This window comes from Ambystoma mexicanum, chromosome 14, assembly GCF_040938575.1.
Source record: "Ambystoma mexicanum isolate Mex_15411 chromosome 14, UKY_AmexF1_1, whole genome shotgun sequence".
In the NCBI taxonomy this organism is placed as follows: Eukaryota; Metazoa; Chordata; class Amphibia; order Caudata; family Ambystomatidae; genus Ambystoma; species Ambystoma mexicanum.
The window spans coordinates 565,207,064-565,227,289 of record NC_090940.1 but is presented as its reverse complement, the minus strand read 5'-3'; the positions used below and the strand labels follow the sequence as shown (position 1 = coordinate 565,227,289).

The window sequence follows — 20,226 nt, the reverse complement described above, 5'->3', positions numbered from 1 at the left end:
CGATAATCCAGATAAGTTTATAACTTCATGTAGCGCTTCATACATGGTTCGTCTAACATCTAAGCACTGTGATTATTATAGCTCGATACTCAGTTTACTGACCTCTGAAGGATGTTATTGATATTGATATTGTATTTCTATCGCACTCGTACACAAGTGTTTCAGAGCACGGCAAGGGAGGGGAGGGGAACGGGAGAACAAAACAGCTATCTTACTAGGCCCAGTGACATTGAGAACACGCAAGTGCAGGGGAGAGGGGAGGGGAAAAGTGCATGGAAGGGGTGAGAAATGGAATGTGCAAGGCAGAGGAGAAACAGATAAATAACAATAAATAAATAAAGGCAACCAACAGTGGTAGAGCAGCCAGCAATTTGCAAGTGCTAGGTTTAAGGCAGCAGACAGGGTAGGTCTGATAAGTGCAGAAAGAAAAAGGTGGGGGGCTGTATGGGTACAGATACAGACCCCAATGCAAGGGGTGGCACAGAGGCAGTGTGGGAGGGTGGCAGGGCGAGCAGGTACCTGGACCCGGAGGACAGAGGGTGGCCAGGTTCACGGTGCCAAGAGAGAACAGATCAGCAGGGGAGAGGGGGAGCGAAGGCAGTAGAAAATAGTACAGTCTTGAGGTGCTTCCGGAACCAGAGATGGTTCTCCTAAAGTTTTAGAGTGGCAGGGAGGCTGTTTCAGAGGGAGGCCCCAGCCAAAGACCAAGATCTACCCCCAGCCCGTTTCTTTGAAAAACGACAGACCCCGAGGGAGTTGGAGGAATGAAGAGCTCGAGAGGGGAGGCATTTGCGGTGGGATAGCTGAAGGGATTTTGGACCCAGGCCCCAGAAAGCCTTGTGGACAATGCAGAAGGTTTTGAATTTAATCCTTGCATCCACTGTGAGCCAATGGAGAGATTTCAGAGCTGGAGAGATACGATACTAGGGCTTGAGGCCAAGGACAAGTCTCACAGTCCTGTTCTGGATTAGTTGCAGAGGGCAGAGAGTAGAGGCAGGTAGATTTAGAAAGAGGCTGTTACAATAGTCCAACCTAGAGAGAACCAGAGCTTGGGATACCATGAGCTTCTGGGGGAAGGAGAGGAAAGGGAGAGTACCTCTGAGGAAGTGCAGTAGGAAGTTTGACTTTTTAGAGACCTCAGAGATGTGGGCGGAGAAGGAAAGGGTGGAGTCAAAGATGACCCCGAGGTTCTTAGCCTCGCAGGTGGGGGTAGGAGGGCAGCCAAGGGAGGCCAGCCAGAGAGTGAGGGGAAAGGATGGTGAAGGTGTGCCAATAAGGAGGATCTCCGTCTTGCTGGCATTCAGACAAAGATCATTGGCGGCACACCAATCTTGAATGGCAGTTAGGCAATCAGAGATGAGAGGGGGAGAGGAGGCGACAGAGAGCAGCCTGAAAATGAGTTGAGTGTCATCAGCGTAGCACTGGAAATTTGAGCAGAAAGCGGCAATGCAGTGGGCGAGGGTGGCCAGGTATTGGTTGAAAAGCCAGGGTGAGAAGTTAGACCCATGGGGAACACCACAGGTAGTGAGGAAGATCGATGAAAGGAAAGACCCAAGTTGGACCTGGGAGGGTCGATCTGAGAGGAAAGAGGTCAGCCAGGCCGGAGCCTGATCAGTGATACCCAGGTTTTCACAGAGACCGTTGAGCAGGATGGTATGGTTGACCGTGCTGAAGGCAGATGAGGACAGAGGGAATGTTAGAGTCAAGGTTGGAGAGCAGATCTTCACGGACGTTCAGGAGACCAGTTTCCGTGCTTCTGGAAGTTCTGAAGCCAGACTGGGGGTCATGGAGACAGCCAACAGATTAAGATAGCTTAGCCGGTTGAGCACTTGTTGCGATCTGTGCATGATCTGTAGATTGCAGGCTCGAATCCCGGCAAGGTCTGCTCAGCCTTTCATCCTTTCAAGGTCAATGAAGGAGTACCGACTTCGGTTTCGTGATCATTGTGATAAATATGTTCTATGTAGAGCGCTTTGCCAAAAAAGCTATGTAAATAACCATGTGATGAGGTATAGAATTTAGCATGGAGTACTTGCCTCTTTGCACTGTTGTATCATAACACTGGCATACCATTATGATATGATGTAGCATTTATAACACGCCTGCATACAAGTGTTTCTAGGCACGACAAGACAAGGAGGGGGAAACAAAAAGGACAAAATAACGATCTAACTAGGCCTTTTGTCATTCAGATTGCGCAAGTGTTGGGAAGAGGGAAGGGGAGAAGTGCCAGGGGAAGAGGAAAGGGCAAGTGCAGTTAACTCACAAGTGCAGAGAGAAGGGACTGTAGGGTTAGTAATAGCTCCAGGAAATGAGGACTTTCATTAAGCAGGAGAGATCAAATGGCCAGAATATAAAGAAATAATGAAAGGTGTATTCTGTCACAATGCAGAAAGCTGCTGCATGGTAATGATTTCCATAGTTTTTGCACACCTCGGCTGGATGTCGCATACATTTTACTCTTGCAAAGGAGAAAAATTAATTTTTACTCTCTTGAAATCATATTTACTCTCAAAGTTGGGAGTAAAAATACTCCCACCTCAAAATCTTATCTGGAGCACTGCTTGCCAGTGAGTCAGTTTAATTCCATGTAACCCTTCATAGAGGTGTCCAGTTTATTTCTAAGCATTCCCAAATTTGTGAGATATGAAATAGGAAATCGATTTGCCTGGCTTCATACATTTTTGAACAAGTTTGGAAAACATGGATTAATACAATACCACTGCCATTATGTTTCACCAAACACACAGGGATTGTGAACATGATCTGACACAACACATGACCCCCTCAAGGTCATCAATAGAATGGATCACCAGTACTTTTTTCAAGTGTCAATTAAAATCTGAATTGCTCACACTAGAACCCAAACAAAAACATCCATCTGTTTCAAGATTGTTACTACCGTTTATGCACATTCCACATCAGTAACATGTTGCTTCAATGAATCTTAGGCTGTAGGTGGCACTACACAAAATAAGTACATGTTTACCAAGATCAGAATGCATTACAGTAGTAGGAGAAACCACCCCCCCCCCCCACTCTGTAGTTGGGTCACTTTGCTTCTGGATACGTACTTGACCTCCATTGGCTGAGTCACTGACACGCATTTGGTTGGTACATCGGATAAATCCTGCTTCATCGGCTCATCCCCATTGGTCAGTCCAGATTCCAGCTTGGTCTTTTCTTCTTCTGTTGCTTGAAGTTCTGGAATCAGGAAGTCTTCTGGCCTAAGCGATAATTAGAGTTACTATGTACTAATGACAGAAATTAACACAGCGTTCCCAGCCCTGCTACCATGCTAGAACCCGGTTAAAGATTGGCACATATCCCCATTTGCTTGAAACTTGTTATACAAATATACAATTCAAAGAAGGGTAGTCCCTAAATACCCTAAAACATGAATTCACCATTTTTAAGTTGGATGTTCAGAGTCAGCCTTGTGGGAGGATTCTGAGAGGCCACACTGTTTAGTGAATAGGATAAGTGACACTTGGGTTTAGACAAATTGTATCAAGGTAACGCAGACCGAGCAGTAATGCATACTTCAGGAAATATGGGGGTTGTGTAATAGTAAAATTAGCTGCACATAAAGCAGACAAAGTAGGCTACACTTAGTACAAAAATATTTGACTTGATTAGGCCTTTAACTTTACGCAGCAAAATATAAGTCAAGCAGCTATCACTAAAATATACTTATATACACATATACATGCAGAGTTAGTGAGCCCAAAGTGCAATCACCTACCAGTCCTTCCGTGCCAGGTAAGAAGGCCTAGTGCCTCACTTTCCAGGTGCGTACCAGAGTAGGGAGCAAGAAGTCTTGAAAGTCCTTGTGAACAAAACCAGCCCCATAGCACCGCCGTGCCCAACAAGAAATAAACAAAACATCACTGCAGAGGTAATCATGCCCCTGGTGATCCCCCACCCTAAACTCTCTCCTGAACACTACAGACCCTAACCTACTAGTAGACACTTACAACCTTAGCATGTCCAAAGACTTAGACGCAGTTGCCCCCATGAAAATGCGCAAAGGCAAACCAAGAGCCCACTTGAACTCCTGGTTCACCCCCACCGAGTTAAAAACACTCAAATCAGAAAAAAGAACTCGAATCACTATGGAAACACACCCCATCCTCAGAATAAAACCAACCTAGCCAACCTCTCAGCTAAATACAAAGAGGAGATCCTCCGCACTAAGCGCAATACCTACAACAACAGAATCAACCAAGCTGGATACAGCACTAAAGAGCTCTTCATTATCTTGAGAGAAATGGAGACACCTAACTCCCCGACAGATTCATGCCAAAAAGACAAGCCCTGGTGTTCGAGCATACAGAATGCTCTCGCCAATAAAATTGCCACACTGCAAACTAAAATAGCAAACAAACGGCGCAACCTAACCAACATAACCAACATAACCTCAACTCCTCCACCTCAAGAGCATTCTACTCAGCGCTCCCAAGGCTTAAAATTCTCAAAAGTATCTGTACCAGAAGTATGAAAAATCAATACCTCCCTGAAATCCACGAGATGCCAGGGAGATAGCTGCCCGGCACAGATCATTAAAGATGATGGCAGAGACCTATCCCCTTCCTAACAAAATTAATCAAGGTCTCCTTCTCAACAGGCATTGTACCGAGCAACCTGAAGTAATCCTGGGTACTTCCACTACTTAAAAAATAAACTTTAGATCCCACTATACCCACCAATTACAGGCCAATCACAACGGTCCCATTCCTGCTGAAGATCTTAGATAGGGTAGCATACCTGCAAATCCAAGAATATTTAGAGATGAACCACTTCTTGGGGACCGAAATGGCCCCGATTGACTTAAAAAGCCAGATTGACGAACTCCAAGACAAAAGAAGAATTGCAATCCTGCTCCTTCTGGACATATCGGCCACTTATGACCTGGTGGACCAAAGAGTACTTTGCGACCACCTTGCCACAGCAGCCCATTTCTCCCAGTCGGCAATCACATGGATCGAATCATTCCTCAACAGTACCATGCAAGTCTTCTCGCCGACTGCAGCAGCTGACCTTATACCCATCACTTGTGGAGTGCCACAGGGTTCGTGCATGTCCCCCACACTGTACAATATCTTCACAAAGCCTCTGTTCGACGAACTGGACCATCTGGGTGTCACCTACACGAATTACATGGACATCCAGATCCTCTTCCCTCTTACAGACATCTACGACACAAATGTGAGACTTGTGAAATATATCTACCTCATCATTCAGGCATGGATGTCTACCCATGGCCTCTGCCTGAATGATGACAAAACAGAACTGCTGCTGCTAGGTTCCCTCACCTAACCTCAACAAGATAAGCCCCAGCTATGACTAATTCAATATAGACGGGAATAATATCCATGTGGCCAAAGATGTAAAAACTCTAGGTTTTTACCTGGACGCCACCTCCAACTTGCACAAACAAGTCAACGCGACTACCTCAGCCACTGCCTACACAGGCAAACTAATAAGACCCTGTAGACCACTACTCTCAATAGAAAGTTGCCTTATCCTAGCCATAGGACTTATACTGTCCAAACTGGATTATTGTAACAGACTCTACCTGGGTGCTAGTAAGTTTATCAACAAACTGCAAATTCTGAAGAACAACGCACTTAGAGCCGCCCTAAATCTATCAAGAAGAGAGAACATCTCAGCAATAAAACGACACCACAAATGGCTCTCCATAAAGGAATGAAATTGAGCTAAAAACCCTGTGCCTTACTTTCAAATCCCTGAATCACACAGCGCCACCCTACCTAGCAGAAAAATTCATCCTCAGATCCACCACGCATGCCACCAGATCAGCGCACACGCCCCGTCTACTGGTCCCAAGATACAAGCTAAAAAGATCAGTAGGGAGCAGTTTCCCCGTCATGGCAGCCCAACTGTGGAACACCCTCTCACCTGTTATCAAGACAACCAAGCAATTCTCCAACTTCCCGAGAGGTGCCATCTCCTGGCTGTTTAGCAAGAACTGATACAAGGAGCCCCCACCCTCATCTCCACCAAATGCACCCATCTGCCTAATTCATGCCTCTTGTCTATTTCAAATGTAATACCATGTTGAACTGTACCACCTTACTCAACTATATTCTTGCCATTTGTATGTCCACCTATGTAAATCCAACTGCCATTTGTATGACCACGTATGTAACTTCAATCTGCCGATTGCCTATGTCTGTCTGTAACCGGTCTTACCATTGTGACCTAATTGCGCCCAGATACCTCAGGGTCAGGTGCGCTATAGCAATAAAATAAACAAGCTGTGGCAAAGCCAATAGGTTCAATACAGTTTCATTATATAGAACTTTGGGAGTTTAAAAGTTAAGTAAAAGGTTATAGAGTACTCTCCCAATCCCACAACGCTAGGGGATACCCCAGGGAGTGTTTTTGGGGGTGGGGGGCTTGGCCTGTACTACAACCATCACAACTGTTAGGACAGTTTTTCTAAAGTCCACCTAAGGCAGACTTTATTAGGCTATCCCTTGGGCAATACAGAAACTCAACTCTTAGTATAAGGCTGTAATACTAAAGGCTGAGGTAGTGATGACCGAGCAGCCAGACTTATCTTAGGCGGGAGAGAGGGCTGGTAGCATACATATGGTCCAAAGAACACTTATACACTGACATACTTATATACTGTAAACATAATGGTTTTATTTTATATATACACACAGGCAAAGATAATTCTTTAGAAAGACAAGTGATAAGTAAAATATATAAAGCAACTGAACACTTATGGTGAGTAAACCAAAGTATGTAATCACATTTAGAACAGCAGTATGAGTTCAAGGTGAGTAACCCCCAGTATTACACCTTTAAAATGGCAGTATGCTATTGAAGGGGAGTAAAACCACATTATTAGACTTTTAGAACAACAGTACGTAATTCAACGTAAGCAGTCCCGATTGTGTTTCAAGCAATTATACAGTTATATTACTAACATTACTTTCTAGAACCGGGACCATAATTCATGAAGTAAATAACTTTGTAACTTTTCAGAATGGCAGCCAGCAATTCACAGGCAAGTAATAACTTTGTAACACTTAACTTATTCTGTTTTAGGAATATACAGATACAGCGCCAAAACATAGCAAGTATGTACTTTGCAACACTGGCTATATTTTCTTCACAGAAGCCTTATACTTTAGCAGTCCTTACCTAATCTAGGGCATGAGTGTTCTCAGAGGCAGAAGGGGACACTGGTGGTCCAGTGGCCAACAGTAGGCAGGTCAGGATGAGGCACAAACTGTAAGAAAGTCAGAGTTCCAGTACCTCAGCAGTGAAGCAGAGCATGCAGATGGACGCCTTCACGATGCAGCAGCGCAGGACCCCGTTTCTGTATTCTTTGTTGCGGTGCAGAACTGGATGGGAAATTGCAGCACCATCGAGAGGTAAGGTGTTGGGTAAGAATGAGTGCCTTCCAACTGGTGTGGGACTACACAAGACTTATCTCTTGGTCTTGGGTAACATACCTTTTAATTTAGGCCTGTTCTACACAAGTTGGTAGTGCGAGTGAGCAGCCAGGCTTATCTTAATAGGGGTAATGTGAGCTGTAGAATGAAATCAGTAAATACAGGTATCGAAGTAAACACTTCCACACTTAGTTATAATATAAATATGTATTTAATTATAAACAAAGATATTTAAAGTATTCTTTAAAAAGCAGTAACATTAATCCCAAGTTAAGATTCAATTCAGAAAGTGAATAAAGCAGGCGAGTAATTTTTCATGTTACACATTTTCCATCACCAAGGGTGACGTCATTTGAGGTCCGTGTAACACTTATTTTGTATCACCTTTGCAGTATTAAATTATTAAGGAGGGAAAGGATAGGGTTAGATCAGTACATACTGGTGTTCTACAAAAATAGTTGGATTCTCCCAAAAGGATGCAGGCAGTCTTTTATCCAGCATTAAGAGTGCTGAACAATTAAAACATATGTTATATTACTTGGCATTTATATAGCGCCTTATGCCTCATTGGTATGATATAAGGGAGCAATCACTGCCAAAGCCAATAGGTTCAGAAGGAGGCCTTTAGCGAGCTAGGACAGCCAAAGACAATGGGCAAAGTCAAAGTTCTTATGCTCTTCCTCTTAAGAAAACGTTCTTAAATAGTCAATGGTTCAAAAAGAAATCACAGCACTCAAGAGGAGTCACCTTGAGGAAGAACAAGCTGAAAGGCCAGTGCAAATAAGTTGAGGTCAACTCAATAGCACTTCCAAAAAGGTAGGAAGCACCCCCAATGGCAAAAGCATAATGTACCCCCAAGCTCCACAGTACCTGTGAACTGAAGAATATGCTGTCGCTGGATGTATTCTGATTGCAATGCAGCAGACCCTTGTTCCTTGTCCTTGGTCGTGGTGACGAAAGAGGACATCTGGCAGGCACCTGCAGCAGCACCACGCGAGAGGGGGACTTGGCAGCAAAAGATGCCCTTTGATTCATCAGCTCTTTGTGGTTTAGGCACCTTTTTCTCAGCGCCAAAGAAGAATGGACAGCTCTAGTTAGAAGTTCCTTGATCCCTCGGTCCTGGACTCTGGTGAGGGGACTCTGGATGTGGATTTTTTGCTTCTGTAGGGTCTGCTGGATGCCCACTAAAATTTGGCCAGATTCGCACTTCGGAAGACAATGCACTCACAGATGGTCGAGGTACCCTGGGAATTGGAATTCTGCAGCCTTGGAAAGTCGCAGCAATTGAGAGTTGCACCAAAATAGTTTGTCTTGATGCTAGTTGGTCCCACCAGCCTAAGGGAGGAAGTCGTCCCGTATGGGTCTTCCCAGTCCATTCAAAAACGGGGTCAGCAATGCTGCATTCACCAGGCACTTGCGGTCCAGGAGGGTGCTACTGGCGACTTCTCGTGTCTTCGGTGGACGAGACTGCTTCTAGTCCCAAAAACCTTGCTTTTTATGCAAGTTCCCATTCATTCACAGCCCTAGGCTGTCAATCACACAGCAGGGTGGCTATGCCAGCCGGACAATAGTAACTGGTTTCGCTCAGACACACCTATAGACAAACGACAGGGAAGTATCGGGACCCTCCCTCACTTCCTGCCTTTCCAGACACACCAGAGCCTAAGCGGGCTTCAGGGCTGAAGCCCACCAAAGGCAAAACACACAAAGGACTCAAACCTAGTTTAAACAACAGAGTAAAAGCGCAGAAGACACTAACAAGTAATGGCGAAAAAAGAAGACTGGTGCCGTTTTGGAAAAATGGTCATCCTTGGGTGCAGCACTGCAGCCGATGTATCAACCTGCAGATGCATATTACTAGGTAGTAAAAAAGAAACCACTGCCACCAGCCTTTCAAGTGAGTTAGTGCAACAAAATGTTACATGAGGAATGAGTTAAAGGAGTTACTATGTAACCTCTAGCACTCCACACATAGGGTTGTGTGTTTTGGACCAATAAAGTAAAGGTAAGAAAGACAGGGGTCATCTTACTATTCTTGGGAACATTAATTCACCAAGACAATGTAGTTAAACATTAAGAGAAGTCCAAGGGACTTATCAGAGGCACTGCACAAAAGGTGCTTTGTGTCAAAAAGCAGATGCCTATGGAGTTTACCAGACTCCATAAAACAGTAAAAACACAGAAAATCAGTCAGGAAAACACATGAGCGAGTGAGAAAAAAGTCCCATTCACAGGAGTTAAAATGTAAAAGCCCCGAGTCCAGCAAAAGAGCTGGGGGTCTCTAAGGTTAAAGGGAATATGCACACAAATGAAAATTCTCCCTTAAATAAGGCTCCCAGCAGAGTGCTGGACCCAGATAGTGAGGCAAACCGAAGAATAAGGATTCTTCGGTTTGCTTCGCTATCTGGGTCCAGCACTCTGGTGAGGGTACTACAATGAGTGGAATCATGCTTCTGGAGGGCCAGCATGTGTCCACCGAATTTTTAGCAAGATTTGTTCACGGGAAGACGTGCCTTAAGGTCCCAGGGTATTGGCGGTTTGCAGCCCAGGAAGGTCGCAGCTCGTCGTGGGATGGCTCAAAATGCAGTTCTTCTTAAGACTGATTGGTCACATGAGTCTAAGGGTTGGAGTCGTATACAGACTCCTCCGTCACATGGAAGCACAAGCAGCATTTACACAGCATGCATCTCGGACAGCTGGGATCAGCTACAGCCGTCTTCTCTCTTCTTCCTCGTCGGATTCAATTCCAGTGCTCGATTTATCCACAATTTCCAGATCCAGGCCATTTATCCAGGAACCCAGTCAATCAACACACATGTTGCATTCAAACCTTTGCGGATCGATATCCTTTTAGGACAGCCAGCCTCTGAGTTAGGACTGGTTCCAGGCAGGCATGCCGGAAGACAAAGGGCTGCAGAGCCAGACTCTTCCCTCGTTTCCAATCTTCACAGACACTCTGGAGCCTCGGAGGGCTACACAAAGGTTGCCAGTCTAAGACAAAAATAAAACCAGGACCTCCATCTCCCAGGAAGGCAGCAGAAGGACCAAAAAAGGACAAACACACTAAAAATGGCAATAAAAAGAATAAAGCTACCATTCTAGGTAAAAAAACAAAATCACACAAGTTGGTAGAACACGTCTCCTGCCACCATCCATAAAGATATGTTTGTCACTGTAAGAGAAATTATACAGAAGCAATGAAAAAGGGGATAATATGCATCTCCCAAGCACTCCACATAAGGTGGGGTATGATGGTCTTACAATATAAAATGTAAAGGGGGTAGGGGATGCAAATCCTGCTCTACCCTTGAGAGCAAGGTAAGTCTAGAGGAAACGAAAAGGGGAGCATAGGGACAACCCAGCAACACGGCACAAAAAGTGCTGTGTGCTGCAATAATAAAATGTACATGGCCAAAAAGTTATAGGAAAGGATTGACTCAAAAATAAACTATGATACCAGCCATAAAACAATGGTAAAAGAATGGGTGAGTGGGGGAAAAAGGTACCCACTCACTCAGGAACAAAGGCACCAAAACTGAGAGCACCAACATCTCTGTGCAATCATCGTGTAACCGACATTTGTCCCATGGACAGCCAGAAACAATATGTTCCTCCTTTTCAGTGCAGGTCATGGAGGTTTCAGGGTGGGTTGCAAGGTGTCTTCATGGTCATTGCTCTTCCCGAGCATAACATCAATTCTTTAAATAGGCCTATGCAAAATCACTGCATTGGGAAATGAAAGAGGGCCCATGCAAATATTGCCATTTGCAAATTAAAGTACCTTGTTGAAAATAAAAATAGATACTGTAGAAAAATATAACATTTATGCTTGCAAGACAATTCATATTTACTTAAAAGACCTAGGGATCTGCCTTGAAATATACCCCCAACAGATAATGGCAGACTATATCACCTGTGTGTGTTGCAAGCAAGCACCAAGAGGGTGCCTAGTTGGTTCAACATAAGACCACATTCTCAACATACTTTATGATCTCTCCATATTCATCCCACTTGATTCTCTCCTCTGGGGCCGGGAACATAGGGTACGACTTTTTGGCCTGTTTAAAGAAGCTCCCTTTCCGGCTGCCTTCATTCTTCATCATCAGGTCATGCTTGGCCTTGTGCACCGCTGGTTGCTCAATGTCCTCGTCCACATCACTTTCATCGCTGGAATCAATGTCTGCCCTGAAAGAACAAGCCACCAGGTGTTGACACACGTTTCCCTTTTTTAGTCACTAGATAAACATTCATTTCCAAAGTGAAGTACAAAAGAATAACTTCAGAGGTATGAAAACAGAGGGAACTGGTCACAACTGCATAGAATAGAACATGCTTTGTAAGTTTATTTTGTTTCGGTTTTCATTAATTACATTCTGCTTGTACTGTTGTATATTGGTAGCCATTTAAATTAGCAAGTCATACTATAATTTGTATTTCACTGTGATCTGAATGATTACATTCATCACAAGAGTCAAATTCTTTCTTGTAACCTTCAGTCTGTGAGCTGCTGAGATTTAAGAAAATAATTTGAATACAAGCACTGTACATACTTTTTTAAATGACCAACAGTCGTATTTGTGTTTATAAGTGTGACTATTAAGCATTTAAATGTTATGTTAAAGGATATTTACACTGCGCACTATCACCACTGCAGTGGTCGCCTGGCACTCTGACGGATCTGAAAGGGAAAGCGGGTGGGGTGGGTTAGTAGGACTGCATGTAACAATCTAGTTATGTAGCTTGGATAGGATTTATCTGTCTCTGCCTCGGTGACCTGCGGTATATCCTCTCGGGTATGGGTCAACTAATCAACATACCTGTGCGATTATGATGATGGTCATTCTTGGTAAGTAAATTTATTCGGTAAAGATTGCCATAAAAGTAGTACAGAAAATACAAATAAAAAATACATTCAGCATAATAATCGAAACCACACAGAGTAATTAAAATGATTCTGAGATTTTAGCACAATTATTCACTCCTCGTTCAGTGGTGGAAATGAATGATCTACACACCCACAAAAAGATTACTTATTTGGTAACCTCTCCTTAGTAAAATACTTTATAAAGAAACCAAACATTATTGGAGAGAGCCATTAAAAAACTGGTGGAACGGTTTAGGAAAGAAACTGAAGAGGAGAATGAGCTATTAACAAGTGGTTGCTGACAGGGAACAGAAAAGGGCATTTCTTTTGTAAAGCATTACATTTTAATGGATAATTAGAAGCCCAGTGGGGGGTGGTGGGGGGGATCTTCTGTAGCTATGTGGTGGGATGAATTATGTACTAATGCAACCAGGGTTCGAAATTGCCAGGAGCCGAGTTAGCTCCCGTTTATTGCCAAGGAGAGTCTGGTTAGCTTGAAACCAAGAGCTACTTGCAACTCCCCAGGCAAGTGGCGCCATGCAAACATAGCTGTCGCATATTAAATGTGTAGGTTTGGGAATGTGTTTCAAAGGGAAAATGGACGCAGCCAAGAGACATTTAAAGCATATTGGATAATATATAAATGGACAAAAAGTTTGAGTTTTCATCTCGCGCACTATGTACTGGTACCTGGTTCCCCTGACATAGCTGCTGCCTAAAGGGCAATTGATTCCCGAGACCCAGGAGCTGGTTTTTCCTCCTGGTCAACAAACCCCAATATCGACCCCTGGCAGGTAACGAACAGGCAATGTTTACTTGTGGCAATTAATAGTTTACAGCAGATTTGGGTTGGATTTATTCAAAAATGTCAGATGCAGAGAATGGTATGAAAACTATGGAAGAGGGCAACGAGATGAAATATAGTCACTTAACTATATATGGAACGCATCCGCTTTATGGAATACGTACGCTTTGTTTTCTAAAGGTTATGTTTTAAAAATGTATGATGTGTCCACATTTTGCAAATAATTGAAGAAATAAATACATTAAAATACAAACAAACAAAAAAGAATCCCAACAGGGTTTATATGCTCAAACATAATGCTAATTGCAGCCTAAGCACATTCAGAATGAACTGCAATTTAACTACGCATTAATAAGCTGCGATGAAGTTACATACTTCAAGGTGTGCACGACTGAACAAATCCAGAGCATCTGCAAAACCATTGCACAACCTCTGTGTTGGTGAACTACTCTTTATATAAATCCCGCTCACTCTGACCCAAGTTTGCTTTCCCTCAAGCCAAAGCAATGTTGCAGTCAGCACCAACAACCCCTGGTCACTCTTGTGGAGTTGGTGTTCAGCTGGAGAAGAACCCTGCATTTGGACCACCATTGTACCCATCCTTTGGCCCCTCTGAGACACCACCCCGCAATGGCTTCTCTAGCCAATGTGCCATCCATCCAGTAGATCAATTCCAGAGGGATCCCATTGCATAGTGTCCACAACAAATGGCTGCCCATAACAGGGCAGGTTCTGTTTGGCACTTTTGAGGCTTGGCAGATCTTATGACCACCCATACTGTCCTATTACCCACTCCATCCATTTCATTTTCTCCCATTGTTAGGACCGTTTTTCTTAAGGGCTTAGTAAAACCATTCAATGTAGGCAGTACAAGACTCCACTCTTAGTACAAGGCTGTACCAACCGAGTATATTGTAGCGTAGAGCAGCCAGGCTTATCTTAGGAGGGAGAGACGGCTGTAGAATCAGTGCAAAGAAATTGTAATACAAATATGGTCCACAGAAACACTATGAATTGTAAAAATAAATGGTTTATTTAAATACAAGTAGGCCCAGATAGATCTTGCAGGAAATAAGTACTATCACAGATCATATGTTATATAACTTGCCATTTATATAGCACCTTATGTATCATTGGTATGATCTCAAAGCGCTGGTAGGTTGAACGCCCTCGGAAGTCAGTAGAGAGGCAAAGGGTCATAAGGTGCATGTGTGCACCGGCTATGTGTGCAGCCGACGTGGCAGTTGCGTGTTAGCTGCTTCTTAGCGGCAAGTGTAGTGGTTGGGAGGTCACACATGTGTGTTCATTCTGGGGGGATAAACACATTATTAAAAAAAACAACACTATGCTTGAAGTTACACAGACCAAAGCAAATAACTGTTTTAGAGTACTTAACAGTAGTTTTAGGTAAGTCAAACCAATAGTTACTTTTAGATCAACTTCAGTAATACAAGGGTAGTAGATCCTAGCAGTTGTACCGTGACGCTCAGCAAGAAATCATTTAGTAAATCAACTGGACAATATACTTTCCTGAATAGTGGAACGCTTATTCTAGGAACAATAAAAACCTATAACTCTGATTCAGGATAACAGTTATTCTAGAGGAGTTGGACCTTGGGGTGCAATATACAATTACACTTATTTTAACTCAGTGAAACACAGTCTGAAATCATTAAGAACTTGATACACTATTTTTAGATGGCTCAAGGCAGACCAAGGTTAGCTACACCCAAGAACACTTTTCAAGAATGGCACACAGCTATTCTAGGCAGGTAAAACCTAATGTTATATAAACTATTACAGTTGTTTTTCGATCAGTGCGACACAGATTGAGATAAGCAATAACTAACTTGTTTTAGGATGGGTGTTAGGTAGGAATTAGTGCAGTCCAACTAGTGTGGGACTGCAGAAGACTTATCTCTTGGTATTAGGTAAGCCACATTTTAATATAGGCCTGTACTATACAAGTTGGTAGTGTGACTGAGCAGCCAGGCTCATTTTAAGAGGGGTAATGCGAACTGCAGAGCTGTACAATGAAATCAGTAAATACAGGTATCCAATTAAACACTTGCACACAGTTATATAATAAATATTTATACACAAAGACATTTAAAGCCTTATTTAAAAAGCAGTAAATAGCAGTCGCATTAATCCCAAGTGCGGATTCATTTCAAAAAGTGATCAATAAAGCAGGCGAGTAATTCATTCATGTTACACATTTTCCAGCACCAAGGGTGATGTCATTTGAGGTCAATATAACACTTATTTGGTATCACCTTTGCAGTATTGAGTTTATAAAAGGAAGGAAAGGTTAGGATTAGATTGGTACAGACTGGTATTCTATAAAAACAGTTAAAATTCTCCCAATGGGATGCAAGGGAACAGGCACTGCCCAAGCCAATAGGTTCAGAAGGGGGCATTTATATACAGCCAGGACAGTCGAAGTCAATGGGCAAAGTCAAAGTTCAGATGCTCTCTCTTAGAAAAGGTCTTTAAATAGTCAGAAGTTCAAATAGAAAAATCACATCAATTCAAGAGGAATCACCTTGAAGAAGCACAAGCTGAAAGGCCACTGCAAGTGAGTTGAGCAACTCGAGATAGGGTAAAATAGCATTCCCAAAAGGTAGGAAGCACCCCAAATGGCAAAAGGATAATGTACTCCAAGCCCCACAGTACCTTTGAACTGAAGAATTTGTTCCAGCTGGATGCCTTCTGGTTGCATTGCAGCAGACCCTTGTTCCTGGTCCTTGGTCATGGTGACGAAAGAGAGGAGTCTGGCAGTCTCCTTTGGCAGCACTTGAGAGAGGGACTAGGCAGCAATGGATTCCGCGGGATGTAACGGCTCTTTGTGGTTTTGGTGCCTTTTTCTCAGCGCCAAGGAGGAACAAACAGCTCCAGTTAGAGGTTCCTTGATCCGTCGGTCCTGGACTCTGGTGAGGTGACTCTGGACGCAGATTCCCTGCTTCTGTAGGGTCCTCTGGATGCCCACAGGGTTTTGGCTGGATTCGCACTTCGGAAGACAATGCACTCACAGATGATCAAGGTACCCCGAGGATTGGGATTCTGCAGCCTTGGAAAGTCACAGCAAGTCAGGGGTTTTGCCAAAATAGAGTGTCTTAGGGCTAGTTGGTCCCACCAGCCTAAAGGAGGAAGTCGTCCCGTACAGGTCTTCCCTGTCTATTCAAAAACTGGGTCAGCACAGCTGCAGGGCTTCACCGGGCACCTTGCGGTCCAGGAGGGTGCTGCTGGCTCCTCTTCTTCGGATGTTGTCCTCCAGTGGTCGACTACCTCGACTCCCAAAATCCTTGCTTTTTATGCAAGTTCCCATTCATTCACAGCCCTAGGCTGTCTATCGCCCAGCAGGGTGGCCGTCTTCCAGGACAGCCGGCCGGCCAATTGGAACTGGTTTCACTCAGGCACACCTAGAGACAAAGGACAGGGACTTTTTGAGACCCTGCCTCACTTCCTGCCATTCCAGACACTTTGGAGGCTGGGTAAGCTTCAGGGCTGAAGCCCTCCAAAGGCAAAACACACAAAGGACTCAAATCTGATTGAAACAGAGTAAAAGCCCAGAAGAAACAAACTGATAAGAAATGGCAAAAAAAGACGACAGGGCCCATTTTGGGAAAATGGTCACCCTTGGGTGCTGTACTGCAGCCGAGGTATCAGCCTGCATATAAATGACACACGGTAGTAAAAATAAACCACTACCACCAGCCAAGTGAGTTAGTGTAACAAAATGTTACATGAGGAATGGGTTAAAGGAGTTACTATGTAACACCCCACCCCCCCCAGCACTCCACATAGGGTGGTGTGTGCTCGACTCACAAAGGAAAAGGTAAGCAAGACGGGGGTCATCTTACTATCCTTGGGAACAGTTGTTCACCCAAGAAAATGTAGTTAAATATTAAGTGAGGACCAAGGGACTTCTCAGTGGCACTGCACACAAGGTGCTGTGTGTCACAATGCAAAAAGCAGAGGCCTACGGATGTTAACCAGACTCCATAAAACATTAACAAACACAGAAAATCCTAGTCAGAAAAACACAGAGTGAGAAAAAAGTCCCACTCACTCAGGAGTTAAAATTAAAAAGCCCAGAGTCCAGCGAAAGAGCTGGGGGGGGGGTTTGGAGGGGGGGTCTCCAAGGTTAAAGGGAATTGGCACAGAAATACAAACTCTCCTTAACAATGGCACACAGCTAACACAAGGTAAGCAAATCCTACATACTTTTTAAAGGGGCGACCAGCAACTTAAAAGGTAAATATAACCTAAGGCAGAGTTATTCTGGACAGGCTAACAACAAGTCTGGGGAAGCAGGTCTCAATTGGGGACACTCATACTTGTATCCCAACAGGAACAGTAAAGTGAAACCAACAGCATTACTTTTGGGGAAGAGGCACAGCCAATTTCACAGTTAAATACATTAACCTTATGTATACTTTTCAGAATAGTACAACACATATTAAAAGGTAAGTAAGAACTTTAGAACTGTTCACTCTAAGAGTTACAGTTAACCAACTCCTTTGGACCGATGGGGGTCCTCAAGGATTAGCCCTAGGCACGCTACCCTTCACCCTATGTACAAGCTCCTTCAAACTGATATTGAACTCGCTACGATATTCTTATTGTGTCTTTCCTTCACTCCCCAAACAGAAAACGGCATAACCACCGTGTTAGGTAAAGATTTGGGGTAGTACCTTTTGAACGCTTGTTATTCTTTTCAAGGCAGAACCCTTTTCGTATCCAGTCCGTCCCTTATTCTATAGCATGTGTTCACTCAGGCATTAGAGGAACCCTAGTGGTCTAGGTGCCTGCTGTAGGCAGGGTGAGATAGGTTCAGTTGCAGGCAAAGTCAGAGTTCCAGAGTAAGACTGTTCTAACAAGTAAGTATTTCAATTTAAAGTTAGTTGAGTGTCCAGGGACATCAGAGAAGACACACTAGGAGGATGCCGCAGTGAGCCTGGGTGAACTTGATGAGTGGCATCCCAATCACAGGAAACAATCCAAAGCTATACAGAAATCATAAAGGCTTAAGGTAGGTAAAATACCCCAGCCAACAGTACCTCAGCACAGAAGAAGAGTTGCAGCAGGAAGACTCCAGGATCTGCAGCCAAAAGCCCACTCAATTGGATTCCTTCTCAAGAAGACAGGACTTTGGAAGCTCTTTTGCAGCCGGGGACATGGGAGAAGGCTCCAGGCAAGTGTTTCCTCGCAGTTGGATGCAGGTCTGAGGTTTTGCTGACCTTTCAGGAGCCAGAAGACAACTGAATATCGCTGGTCGGATTCTCGCCATTTGCAAAGTCCAGCACTCTGGTGAGGGTACTTTCAGACTCGATTCATGTCTTTGGAAGTCCAGAAGGAGGCCCACAAAGTTTTTGCAAGATTCCGAAGACCATGCACCGCACAATGGCTCGAGGTCTCAGGGTATTGGGGTATTACAGACCCACAAGGTCGCAGCATGACTTGGGATGGCTCAAAATGCAGGTCTTTCTTGAGTCTAGGAGATCTCACCAGGCTCTGGATCACGGTCATCAGTTTCGAAGGGTAACCGCAGGCTCCCGTTACAGAGCAGGCTCTCCGGTCGCTGGAAAGCATCTGTGCTGATTTTTCTTCATCACCCTCTTCTGCTACGGTCAGTTTTTATCAGGAACTACAGCACAACCTCTGCATTCGCTCCCCGCATTTTAAAGAAAGAGGCGGTCTGGCTGTCCAATGAGGACAGCTAGCCCCCCCCACTGGGAATTGTTCCACTTCAGGCAAGGTGGAAGACAAAGGGCTGCAGAGTTTTGGACGACTCCTACGCTTCCTGCCTTTCCAGACACCCTGGAGCCTGGGCAGGGAATCTAAAGGATTCCAGCCGAAGGCAAAAACAGCCACTGAGGCCATTCCTGCCTAAAATGGCAGGGGAAGATCACAGAAACAGCAAGCACACAAGACATGGCGAAAAAAGGAGCCCACCGCTTTGGATAAATGGTGGCCCTTCTGTCCATTACCTAGGCTGAATTAACAGCCTGCGAGTAATAAAGACTAAAAGTCATGAAAGTAAAACCACTGCCATCAGCCATTCATTTAAAACGCAATTTTAACAAAATGTTACCAGGTAAGAAAGGGGATAACATTGTATCCCACAGCACTACATAAAAGGTGGAGTGGGCTGGCTCACTATATAAAACGTAAAGGGGGATGAAAATCCCTCTTTACTATTTGGGAACTGTAGTTCCCCCCAAGTACATGAAAGGGAAATTAACAGGGGCGTACAGAGGGGCAACCCAGCATAAGCCCAAAAGTTGTAGGAAACTAACTTCAACCATACACTATGCAGAGACATAAAAAGGTCGCCCATAAAAAGAGTAAAAGACTAGGTGGGAGGGGGAAAAAGATTCTGTTTCACCTAGGGAAAAGGTAAAATAGTTACATAGAACAAAACGTTCTCGGGATGTCACAGGTCAGGAAGATTTATCATGGATATGAAAATCTTACCCATCAACGCAGGACTACCATGCGAGCCCCATTTCCTAAATCTGCACGATCACTGTTATGAACCTTCACCAATTCATCTTTGTTAGGGAGAATTCTCATAAATGTGCCAATTTCCTACACCTTAGAGACCCCCAGCAACTTTGCTGGATTTTGAGGACTTGCGTTTTTACCTGGAACCTGGAAAGAGGGCGAGGTGAGCCTTTTCGTCCCACTCTTTCATGTATTTTGATGTGCGTTTTACACGTGTTCTTTGATTATGGAGTTTTCAGATAACTCCATAGGCATCATCTTTTCATGTATATTACACAGCACTCTCAGTGCAGTGAAAACGGGATGTGTTTTTAGACTTCCAAAAGGTTTAAATACCTTCTCTGGGATAAAACTACGGTTTCCCAGAGAATGTAAGGTTAAATTGACTTTACTAGTTTTTTTTTATTTTTTATTCCTAGACCTAGCACTCACCATCTTTCTATAGAATGCTGGAGGGATTACCCAGTATCCCTGGGTCTAGAAACTCATGTAGCAGTCAAATGCTACCCTTTCCTATCGAAATGGCTGGTGGCAGTGGTTTTACAACAAACTAGCATGATTTTTCCCGACCGCGAACACCAGTAGCTAGAAATTGCGGGAGCCATGTTTTTCAA

The 20,226-nt window shown here is 44.0% G+C and overlaps 1 protein-coding gene across 2 annotated transcripts in view; it reads right to left on the bottom strand.

Annotated features, from left to right (window-relative positions):
* CPSF2 (cleavage and polyadenylation specific factor 2) overlaps positions 1 to 20,226 on the bottom strand; it is a 246,260-nt gene that overhangs the window by 91,109 nt on the left and 134,925 nt on the right. For both annotated transcript variants that reach the window (XM_069637927.1, XM_069637926.1), the window contains exons 10-11: positions 11,418 to 11,618; positions 3,075 to 3,227 (exon numbers count right to left, since the gene is read on the bottom strand). In XM_069637927.1, coding sequence (XP_069494028.1) covers positions 3,075 to 3,227; positions 11,418 to 11,618 — 354 coding nt within the window. The remainder of the gene's footprint in view (positions 1 to 3,074; positions 3,228 to 11,417; positions 11,619 to 20,226) is intronic.